General features: G+C 47.0%; 1 protein-coding gene across 7 annotated transcripts in view; it reads left to right on the top strand.

The window, feature by feature from the left end:
* Positions 1-12,437, top strand: part of LOC308477160 (potassium voltage-gated channel subfamily KQT member 1-like) — a 357,143-nt gene that overhangs the window by 25,396 nt on the left and 319,310 nt on the right. The window contains exon 1 of one of the 7 annotated variants that reach the window (XM_081005507.1): positions 1,510-2,306. The exons of the other annotated variants lie outside the window; for them this stretch is intronic. Within the exon in view, the coding sequence (XP_080861633.1) occupies positions 2,158-2,306 (149 nt within the window). The 5' untranslated portion in view covers positions 1,510-2,157. Of the gene's footprint in view, positions 1-1,509; positions 2,307-12,437 lie in introns of those variants that run through there. 7 annotated transcript variants of the gene reach the window in all.

The raw sequence follows: 12,437 nt of genomic DNA, 5'->3' as shown, positions 1-12,437 counted from the left end.
CTGGTGCTGCTACATATTCATGAGATGATTTAGAAGCACACAAGTTTGTGGATGAAAACAAAATGAAATTTAAAAATAACTGCTTGACAGGAATATGTCAGCTTGCAGAATATTCATGGCAATTGAGTCTACAGTGTAAGAAAAACACTGGGGCCTAACTTGAATAGTAGCATGTCTGTCCTCTGGTGGGCAAGGATTTTGCGCTGTGCTGTGGAATCAGCCCCTCCCTTTGGGGGTCCAGTTCAGTTCAGTCCGAGAGGCCAACTGTCCTTTTTGCCTCATGAGGTGCTTTTAGTTTCTCTCAGACAGCATGTAATTGTGTTACAGTTTTCTTTATTAAAGCTTTGTTTGACATACACATGAGCTGCTTATTTTGCTGAAAGAAAAGAAACTCTGCTGAAGAAGGGTGGGGGAGTGAGGGGATATTCCCACTCTGACGGGAGGACTAGTTTCATTCATTGCCCCCACCCTCCACTGTTAAGTTGTGGGTGAACATATCAGACGACACAGTGATTCTTCAAACAGCTTTTGTTTATTCACAGGCCAGAACAGAACTGAACTGAAGGGTTCAGCCAGCCTGCTTATATAGAGCTCCACTAGAATGCAACAGTTACCATTTTCTGTAACTATCCAATCACTGAACGTCACTTTCGATCCCTTATTTGCATATGTGGACCTGAGTGAAAACAATCTACAGTATCCCCCTGCTGGCCTAGGGTGAGAACTTCAGTACATAACATCCACAACATAGAGAGGGGGGTGGTGGAAGAATCTTTAAGAAGGCTCAATGAATATGTCAATCATTACCATTATCATATTTCCTAATTTCAGTTCAGCCACATACAAGAAGGAGGTATTGCCTTGGGGCAATCCTAAGGTTTTCAGAATTTTAGAGAAGTTTATTTAGAGAGATAAAAGGGGACAGGAACCCAGAGCAGCCTGAGGAGACCTGAAGCTCCGGGGAGACGGAAGACTGCTGTACGTCAGAGAGTGTAGAAGCGTAAGGCTGGAGGGGAGACAAAATGGCATGTGGTATCCTGAAGGGGAGCACGCCACACGCTAACGTTTTGTTTCAGGTTGCTGGGAACAATTTGAGAAACAGGATGCTTGTGTGTTCATTGCAAAGGGGGGGGGCGGTCCTGTTTCACCTCCTGAGGTGAAATGGGAAGGCGTCTGCCCCGCCTGCTGCCGAAGCCTTGCTGGAGAACTTTCTGGAAGCTGCTGCTGCTGCTGCTCCTCTCCCCTCTGGCGGTGGAGGACCGGCTCCTCTCTCTCCCCGAGGAGAGCCACCCTGCCGGGGGATTGTGCTGCCCCCGATTGGGCCTCAGTCCCCCTCATGGGGACACCAGCCCTGATGGCAAACAGAAGGAAAATGGAGGGCAGAGGAAGAAAAGGACCCTTATACTTGGGTGTTGCCAGGCACCTTCAGCTGAGGAAAAACCTCTGGCTCCTGTGGTTGGGGTTTAATCTGAGCTGAGGTGCCAACAGAATTTTCTGGCGTATACTGCATGTAGATTGGACCCACAATTTGTTTTTAGTCCACTTTTAATTTTTCATTTATAAAACTAGATATATACCAAATATGGGGGGATAGCACATCCAAATCGGATCATTTATCATGAAAACACAATAAATACAACTATCTAAAATAATCCAAATTAACAAAGCAGCATTGCCACTTAACAAAGGCCAGCTAAAACAATTACACGACTAATCAAACAACTAAACTTAATTATATTTTGTAACATAGCTCTGTAAAAAAGCCTTTAGGAAAAGGAAGTTTGAAGAACATGAGTTTTTAAAACCTGTTTAAAAATTCATAGTGTACAGGACGTGCACATCTCCAATGGGAAAAAGTTCCATAATATTCTGTTCATGTCCATTTTAAAACTAAAGTGAGTCTTCTCTAACGTGTAACATGACAATCTGTGCCAAAACTGGAAAGCAGAAAAGTGTGCAGGGCAGACAACTCAAGAAAGACATAGTGTGCATTGAATCATCATGGGATTAAGCATGTAAAAGAAAACATTTCATTTTAGAAATAGTTCTTAAGCTATGGGAGCTGCATTTATTATTATTATTTTTATTTAAGAAAGGCTGAGTAAAAGTTCAGAGAGATTGTACCAAACAGCCCTCTCGTTCCCTCCACCATCCGGAATGCAAGCAGAGAAATGCTATTATCCTTATAACCTACTTGTAAACTTACAAGACACGTTTTGTTTATTACAATTTTATCCCGCCAATTTCCGAAGGAATCCAGGGCAGTGTCAATCCCACCATTGTCCTCGTCACAACAACCTTCAGAGGTGAGTTAGGCTTATTTTGGAAACCAGATGGGCACCCAAAAGATAAAAGGCCAGGGCCAGTCTAAAATATGTTGCTGGCTAAAATGAAGCCCAACTGATACCAACACATCCTTGTTTCAAAAAGTCTTGCTGCCCCATTCATACAGCAATTCCTGCCTCCATCTCCTGCCCCCCCTTCCCGTGCCTCCTTACATGGGTCACTTCACCCTACAGGATGGCAGGGCTAACATGGTGTAGTTTCAGCCTCAGAGAACTACAGTTCCCAGCACCCTTAATAAACTACAGTTAAGAAGATTCTCTGGAGGAAGCCATCTGCTTTAAATGCATGTTGAATGTGCTTTAAAAGTATGGTGTGGATCTGCTGGAAAGAGTAAGAAGTTTTTTTTAAAATAAATAAATATATAAATTCTATCGAGTGTCAGAATAAACACAAAAAGAAATAGAATTAAACCAGAACTGAAATACATCAGCGCTCTCCGCTGCCCCAGCCGGTATCCCTCTTCCCACACTTTCCCCAGAGAGCTTAATGTCATAGGAAGAAATGTTTTAAGCACAGTTGAGGTTTGAACTTGGGGACTTACAGTGGTACCTCGGGTTACAGACACTTCAGGTTACATACGCTTCAGGTTACAGACTCTGCTAACCCAGAAACAGTACCTCGAGTTAAGAACTTTGCTTCAGGATGAGAACGAAAATTGTGCTCTGGAGCCGCGGCGGGAGGCCCCATTAGCTAAAGTGGTGCTTCAGGTTAAGAACAGTTTCAGGTTAAGTACGGACCTCCGGAACGAATTAAGTACTTAACCCGAGGTACCTATGTATATGCTTAATGAAACACCCATCTTGGTTAGTGATGCTGAAAACATTTAGCAAGTGAATTAGTGTGTTCCTCTCAGCTTTATCATGTTAGACCTTCACTCAGTTTTCATCCGTTAGGAAGGAGTTATCTTAAACTGCTTAAATCTTAAACCTATTTTTAGGTTGGAACTTATCTCCAAACGTTTTATCATTCACATATGTATATAAACTTGCAGTTAGGAAGACGTGCAGGTTACACTATTATAGTTGTAAGTGACCTGCTGGTTGCTTGTTTTGTGAAGTATTAAATTGAAACAGAAAAGCAGATGCACAACTGACCCAGTGGCTTTTTGTTTAACCTCTAAAAGGAACTTGAAGCTTATTTACAACATAGCAGCATGTGATTATTCACTAATGTAGACAAGAATAAGGTTAGGCCTGGTTATTCTGGTTATTGAGTAGCTTACTTTAGCTGGAACTCTGTGCATGAGCCAGAACTACATAAGTGATTGGGCTTCACTTTGAGAGCATAATTACAGTAAACAGGGAAAGCACCTATGGAGGTGTGTCAGTCTCAAGCAATAGGATGTGATTGCCTAATTGATTATCCAAAACCTGGTGTCATGTCTAATCCAAGCAATACCTCTATTTGGTCATGCAAATGAGAGGGAGCCAACCAGCAAGTATATCAAAGTGCCCTTTTCCCCTTCCCTAAGAGGTCCAAGTCCATCCTCCTTTCAGGGCATTTCAGCTCCCTTTCATTTGGTACCTATGAGGGGGAGTCACTGAGGGGTGTGGGGGGGTTGACCGGGGCAGAACCACAACCCCTAATAAGCACATGCACATGCAGCCACACACATAAGCACATATAGGAATGGGGCCACGTAATAGAATGCTGCAGTATGCATCTTTGGTTCAGGATTTCAGCCACTTCAAACCATTCCATTCTCTTCCCCATACCCTCCAACATTTCTCCAATGAAAATAGAGGTGTCCCATTCCACAATAAGAATTTTACTGTTTAGACCCCACTCAGGGCAGCTTCCAACATGCGGTATATAAAAAACATAATAAAACATTAAACATTTAAAAAACCCCTCCCCAATACAGGATTACTTTCAGACAGCTCAGGGGTTGGATAACTCCATAAAGGTAAAGGGACCCCTGACTCTTAGGTCCAGCCGTGGACAACTTGGGTTACGCGCTCATCTTGCTCTACAGGCCGAGGGAGCCGGCGTTTGTCCACAGACAGCTTCTGGGTCATGTGGCCAGCATGACTAAGTCGCTTCTGGCAAACCAGAGCAGCGCATGGAAACGTCGTTTACCTTCCCGCCGGAGTGGTACCGATTTATCAACTTGCACTTTGATGTGCTTTCGAACTGCTAGGTTGGCAGGAGCAGGGACCAAGCAACGGGAGCTCACCCTGTCGTGGGGATTCAAACCGCCGACCTTCTGATTGGCAGGCCCTAGGCTCTGTGGTTTAGACCCATACCCTCCAGCGTTTCTCCAATGAAAATAGGGACATCATAAGGAAAAGTGGGACATTCTGGGATGAAATCAGAAACCAGGATGGCTTTTCTAAACCAGGGGCATCCTTGGAAATAGGGACACTTTATTCAGTGCCTAGTTAACATGTGCAGTGCGGTGAGGTGCACACCAGTGGCCATTCATTCGCATATTGGATTTTTGCAATTGATATTTGTGGGCAGCTCTCACTGCTGTTCCAGGGGACATTTAAAATTGGTTTCTGAGTTTGAACCAGGAAATAATCAGACAATAAGATGATCTTTTTAATATCTCTGCATCTTTTCTTTGCGTGTTGAGGTCCCCAGGTCCACCCCAATAACTCACACATCACACAGAAGTTTTGTTTAAGATTTTTGGCATAATTTTGGCCACAACTTTATTAAAATACAAATTTGTGAGTGGTTGCGTAGGCATTGGTTGCGACTATCTGCCCCCACCATGGGGGACAGACTGACATTCCGCACGATGCGAAAGTCAGAATGGGGGAATACACTTGGGGGTTACGCGGAGCAGGGAACCTGCCCTCACCCCAAATGCAACCAGGAGCTCATTGCTATGGCCCGAGCCCCCTTGACAGAGTGGACAAGCAATAGTTAGCTCCCAATTCCTTTAACGGAATCCCTTGCAGCAGCAGCATTAGAGGGGCAGGCACAGCCAATCCATGCCCCTCAACCAACCAAACCATAAACCAATGCCTAACCGCCACCGAGCACTCAAGCTCGCCGCCAACCACTCACAACTGCAACCCCACCTTCAAACCCAACACAACAGAATTTAACCATGTGTCATTTCCCAACGGGGAAAGATGCACACCATCGTCCCTTTGGGGTGCGCAATCACGGAACCACCATGAGCAATGACTGTTTTCATTGCCACCTTATTAATGCACTTTCTGGCTCCTTCAGTGGCAGCTGGACAGCGACTGCCACGCCAGGTGCGCCTCTGCAGCAACTGGGACCAAAAAACTTTCACACCCGGTAAAAACTTTGCCAATTCAACTAAGTCCCTTTGAATTGTAAAGCGTAAAGAACAACAGTCTGTGGCGGGCAGATCGTTTTCCCCCAACTGGAGCACGATAGCTGAAGGGGGCCCTTCCAACCTCACGTGCTTCTGAACAAGGGGAAGCAATTCGGCCCACAGCATTCCACGTCTGGTCAGCCAGGACACCTGCATGTGATGAGGCAGGCCAAGACTGGGTCCAAGTCCAGACTCCCTCGCTCTGATGCTGGCCCAGTGGACAATGCTGTGGCCCACCACCATGCGAACAGCCGCCACACCTAAGAAAGACAAGCAAATGTAAGTACAAGCAATCAACGACGGCTATGCACATAGCTGCGAAACGCATTAGACTTCCAACGACCCATGTTCTTAATTCTTTCTACAGACAACCCCCAATGAGCTGCCGAAGTGGCAGCACCAATGCGGAAAGAATGAGGGGCATAATCTGCTGCCGTCAAACCGCAAGCTGCAATCACTTTGCGCATCACCTTGGCAAATTGATGCCTGGCCAATGGGGCACCATTCTCGTGAATAAAGAAGGGACCCTCCCCCTGAGGCCTAAGGTTCAAATATTTGGAGGTATCCTTAACCGGGCAAGGACCTTTACCCCCAGTGGCGGGGAGCCTAACAGTAGCACCCCTGCCTAACTGGTCTGTCTTTGAATTCCGGATAGATAGGACCACCTCCGAAGGGGATAGAGTTACGTCCTGCAAAAGCAAACCCCTAGACTCTCTGCCCCGGATGACCTCCAATACCACCTCACCTACCCTCAGGGCACCAAAAAAGGCCAAAGAAAAGGCGGCTGAAAAAAGCCGCGCTTCATATCTGGACCAGCAGACGCTCCTCAACTTCGAGCGCATGCTGGTAAGCAAATCAAAAGTTATAGGCTTTCTTACCAAAGGGGGTCGAGTTCCAAGCCTCCCCCAACCTTCCAGAGCCCTGCACACAACAAATTTGGTGCAAGGATCCTTATTAAAGAAGGCTTTACAGAAAAAGGAGATGGCCGCTGCTTGGATCCTGAGCGTCCTGGCCGCTCGACCCAATTGGAAAAGGTGCACCAAATACTGCAGCACCTGTGAAGTAGAAGGAGATGACACAATCTCCATAGACAAAGACTGACGACAAAATTTTTAAAAGTCAGTCCAAGCTCGATTATATGAGCGCAGAGTGGAAGGTGAAATGGACGCGGCTACTCCCTGTAAGACTAATTGCTGCCAAGGTTCCAGAGATGATCCTGGAAATTTTCTGGCAGCAGATTCGCCTCTGGAGCAAGGGACCTGAACCGCTCCATCTGAAAACGGGACAGAGCATCAGCGATTTCGTTAGAAACACCAGGGATGAATCGAGCTGAAAACACAATGTTAAAGCACAGGCAATGCAAAACAAAAGCCCTGAGAAGGGCCGATACCCTGGCTGAACGGGACGACTGTTTTGCCAACACGTTCACAACGGCCTGGTTATCGGACCAGAAACAGACTCGATGGTCCTTGAATTCCTTGACCCACAGGTGCACTGCCACTGCAATGGGAAAGAACTCAAGAAAAGTTAAGTCCCGCATAATAGGCTCCCCTCGCCACGATGGCGGCCAGGGCAATGCGCACCAACGACCTTTCCAGTATAGCCCAAAACCCAGAGAGCCTGCTGCATCAGAATGCACTTGGAAGTCATTATGGAGGTTCAAAGTGTCCTGCCATAATGACACCCCATTGAATTCATTCAAGAATTCAAGCCATAACTGCAAATCCGCCTTTACACCAGGTGACAGCCGCACCCGATGATGAGGGGCACGCAAGCCGGCCGTAAGCCTGGCCAGGCGCGCACAGAATGGGCGACCGGGAGCCACCACCCTGCATGCAAAATTAAGGTGGCCTAATAAGGACTGCAACTGACGCAATGTCACCTTACGTAATAGGAGCAACTCCTCTATTATCCTTCGCAAATTAACCAATTTGTCCTCAGGTAAGCGAGATGTAGATGCAACTGTATCCAATTGGATACCTAAATAAGTCAATTGAGTGGAAGGTCCCTTGGTTTTATCCGATGCCAATGGGACACCCAGCTCTTCCGTAAGAGATGCGAAAGCCTGAAGCAGGGCCAGGCAGTCACCTGTGTCTCTCGCCGAGGCCAGTAAAAAGTCATCCAAAAAATGGGTCACCCCATCCAGGCCGGTTTTAAAACGCAAGGCCCAGTCGAGAAAAGTACTAAAGCACTTGAAAGCTGCGCATGAAATTGAGCAGCCCATGGGCATGGCTTTGTCAAAATAAAATGCCCCTTCAAACTGGAACCCTAAAAGCCAGAAATCCTGAGGATTAATTGGCAACAAATGAAAAGCAGACTCAGTGTCGCATTTTGCCAGCAGGGCACCTGTCCCAAATTTTCTGATCATCTTGATCGCATGATCAAGAGTAGCGTATTTTACCGAACAAAGCTCCGGGGGGATAGCGTCATTTACTGACAAACCCCTGGGCGTGATAAGTTATGAATAAGGCGAAATTCCCCGGGGGCTTTCTTCGGAACAATTCCCAAGGGGGAGAGATGCAGATTAGCGAAAGGAAGAGCCAGGAAGGGGCCTGCCATACGACGTAAGGCAATTTCTTTCTCAATCTTTTTACGTGCCACTTCATGCCTTTCTCTAACTGACTGCTGATTAACCGGATTCCGTGCTACGGGGACCGTAGCTACCGGAATCCTAAAACCAGAAGAAAAGCCCTCCTGTAAATAAGCAGCTGCCTCACGGTTAGGGTAAAACTGCAACCAATGAAGCCGTACCGGCGTATAAGCTAAAACCATATCCGCCTCACTTAGAAGCGCCAGCTGCTGCTTGAGGGGGGGCCGCTTTTGCAGCTTGTGACCCCCCCTTCCCCCCACGAAAGGGCCGGCGGCCGCCAAAGCAAGTGGAGTGGTTGCCACCACATTTTTCGCAGACATGAGGAAACCTACATGGTTGTCGCTGGCAAGAGCCTTTACTGTAATCCCAGCAATACAAGCGCTTTTTAAAACCTCCTGTTTTTGGCTTTTGAGGTTCAGGGGTCTTCTTTTCAAACTGAGGGGCCACATAAGTGGTCCATACATCCAAATCCCTCCGATCCCATCGGGCCGTGGGAATTTTTGCTGCCCTTCTTCTGAAATTCTCATCATAATCAAAGGCAGCATTCTGACCAGCCATTTCGAATGCCTTACGTACGATAGACTGGTAGACAATTAAATGAACCGCTCTCTTGGGATAACATGCTGAAATGATCCCGGCAAAAACCTGGAAACAATCCAACCAGCGCTCGAAGGTTCTATCCACTTTAGAATCAGCAGCCCATTTCTTAGAGGATAGAACTGACTTCTCTTGGGCCTGCGAACTGTCTAGTGGAGGGCTCAGTTTGAACATGTCGACATAGCGACCATTCAATATCCTACTTCTCAACTTCTTTGAAAGGTGACACCCTGGGATCACATCCCTAGCCGAATTAGTCAACTTCTTAATATCAGGTAACAACACCCCATTTAAGTATTCCTGAGTGGCTCCATATTTTGCTCGATGGGAGTTGGCCCTCCGCTCCCAAATCCATTTGGGGAAACCAGAGGCCGATTCTCCGAGACCCCAATAAAATTCTGAGGAGGCCTCTGACTCAGACTCTGAACTCTGCGAAGATGTACCTGTCGATGAAGAGGAGGTGTCCCTCTGCCTTCTCTTTGCACGCTTTCCGGAAGACTTCTTGCGGCGGCGTGTGCCGCCCGAAGAGGACTTGGCTGGCACAGGTAGGCTGTCCTCCTCAGAAGACTCTGATGCTGGACCCTGAAGTGCAGCGCCTGGGACAGACTGAGAAGAGGTGGCAGGTGACTGATCAGAACCCACGGAGGTACTAGGTAAGGGTTGCAAAGCTGACCCTGGCCTAGAAGACCCCCCACACCTAGAAGGGGCCTTTCCCCATCGCCCCCTCCCGGTTGTGCGCCGAGAAGGGGTTCTGCCCTCCCGCGTGTGACTAGATGCAGGGGCTGAGCCCGCATTCTGAGAAAACTGAGAATCAGAAAACAAAACACCAGACATGGGCAGATCATTTTCATCGCTAGATGCGGAATCAGAAGGTGAAGAAACTGCAGCTGCAGTGGTCACCGCTGGTTGCTGGCTAGGCCCGGCGCTACAGCGTTGGATCAGGCTATCTACTTCAGAAGCAAAGCGAGCCAAAGCAGCTGGATCACCCGCCAGGCTCGAAACCAAAGATTGCAGACGCCCTGAGGCTTGACCAGTCGAGGGGGATGAAAGCGACTGAGAAGGTCCCCGAATGGTCCTTTTAGGCGGAACGGTCAAGGCAGGCTGCGCTGGGACTCTCTTCGGAGACATGATGGCTACCAAGAAAAAGAAATATCAACACGAGAAAAGAAGTTAATGCACCCCAGATACCTGGCGATCACAAAATGAACCAAAATAAAACAGTAAGCTACTTAATTAAGGAGCATCCAATTAACCAGAAGGTGCCTTTTCCTTTATTGGCCACTAGCTGGCAGCAAATTAGCCGCCGAGGACAAAAGTAGGCCGAATCCGGCCTCGGAAATCGGGGGGGGGGGCGGGGGGGCTCGGGAAAGCCTAAGAAGGCCCAGCAGGGCCGGAGGCACCCCCCGCTTCGGCGCGGCACCAGGCGCTGCCGACAAAAGGCCCTTCGTCCAACCAGAAACCAGGCCTAGGCAGCTGCGCCCCTGCGCGGGCCAGGCGAGCGCCCCTGCGGCTGGGCGCACTTCGTGGAGGCCTAGTGCCTCCGAACGTTAAGGTAAGCTACAGTGGGGGGGGGGGATAGGGGAAAATTAAAAGACTAAGGGGGTGGGAATGAAGGGTAAAAATTTTAGAAGGAGAGAGGGAAAATTAAAATAAAATTAATAATTATTACACAGAGAGGAAACTTAATCAAAGGACAAAATTAAGAAATAAATAGAGCTAACGCAATTAAAGCAGGCCAAAGACACAAAGATAATGGGTAATTAGTAGAAAAATACAACCGTCTCCCTTCGCTATGATCAATCTGATGCACGTGCGAAAAGAGGAAGCCCTAGCCTCGTGCAAGGAGTTTTACTATTTCTGGCTGTCAATCAATAAATGGCAACATTAACTTCTTCCCAACAACAAGGGAAGCCCCAATCGCATCAGTGGCCAACGATCAATTAGCCCGCCCCCCAACTTTGGAGTGTCCTGGCGGCCCCCACCGCAACACGTGCTCTCCATGAAGGAGAACACGCTTTAACATGTGCAGTGCGGTGAGGTGTACACTAGTGGCCATTCATTCGCATATTGGATTTTTGCAATTGATATTTGTGGGCAGCTCTCACTGCTGTCCCAGGGGACATTTAAAAATGGTTTCTGAGTTTGAACCAGGAAATAATCAGACAATAAGATGATCTTTTTAATATCTCTGCATCTTTTCCTCAATCATTTTCCCCCTTATATTCTGTTTTGTTCCCTCTCCCATCTGGTTATTTCCCTCTTAATCATCAATCAGCATTCAGTGGACACTGGACATTTTCAGTCCCCTCCACTGTTTTAAGGGTTTTCTTGCCTAAATTATTTTTTGTGCTTCTGCAAACTCCAAGTTTGCTCTGTTGGCTAGGCAAGTGGCAATATTCATAAAACTGAATTACAATTTAGTTTAGTTTTCTGTGTATGTGGTCTTTATGTGTATAAATAACATTTATTTATAATATAGAATACATTCTAACTCTACAATTCTATGATTCTATGTGCATTGTGGGGACACGGGTGGCGCTGTGGGTAAAACCTCAGTGCCTAGGACTTGCCGATCGTATGGTTGGTGGTTCGAATCCCCGCGGCGGGGTGAGCTCTCGTCTGTCGGTCCCAGCTCCTGCCCACCTAGCAGTTCGAAAGCACCCCTAAGTGCAAGTAGATAAATAGGTACCGCTTTATAGCGGGAAGGTAAACCGTGTTTCCGTGTGCTGCGCTGGTGCTGGCTCGCCAGAGCAGCTTCGTTACGCTGGCCACGTGACCCGGAAGTGTCTCCGGACAGCGCTGGCTCCCGGCCTCTTAAGTGAGATGAGCACACAACCCTAGAGTCGGACACGACTGGCCCGTACGGGCAGGGGTACCTTTACCTATGTGCATTGTACATGATATCTGAAATATGACAAACTCTTCTAAACTTTATTCCTGTTGAATTTATACCGGTTTAAAAACTCGAAGGAAAGCAAGAAATCAAAGTTTTTGCTGTGCCTTGAAGAAGATCCTTATAGCTTTGAGGTGCATTGTAAAGGAGTATCAGTTCATTCTTGGTCAGTCTGGCTCTTTTGCCATGTGAAAATCATGGACCTGAGCTTGGTGTGGCCTAGAATTTACTCAAATCTGTTGTGTGTGTGTGTGTGAGAGAGAGAGAGGGAGCGCAAACCAGCTGTGATCCTCAGATTAAAACCAACTGACCTTTTTTGCTTGACCTTAATTTATAATTGGACAGCTGGTTATACTAATGACAGATGGTCTTTGTGCTGCTGATAGTCTATTTGAAGCTGTTGTTATAAAATATATTTGCCTATGCAAAGTCTCACATTAAAGCAGTTAATGCTATCTGCTTAAAATTTCTGTCCATAGGAGTTGTACAGTGAGATCTAGAACACTTTTCTCAAAATATATGTACTATCTCTCTTTCTCTCAAATTGTTGGGAAAACATGATTCCTGTCTCCCTCCCCAAATGATTTTTTACAGTTGTTGTGTTGTGAGCCAAAAATGGCTTATCTTCTGAGTTTACACTAATAAAACCACAGTTGCATTTTTGACTGTTCCCAAATTGCCACCGTAGTTATGGGCTAGTGCTCATAACTATC

This window comes from Podarcis pityusensis (assembly GCF_964106645.2).
Source record: "Podarcis pityusensis genome assembly, chromosome: 5".
In the NCBI taxonomy this organism is placed as follows: domain Eukaryota; kingdom Metazoa; phylum Chordata; class Lepidosauria; order Squamata; family Lacertidae; genus Podarcis; species Podarcis pityusensis.
This window is presented reverse-complemented; position numbering and strand designations above follow the sequence as displayed.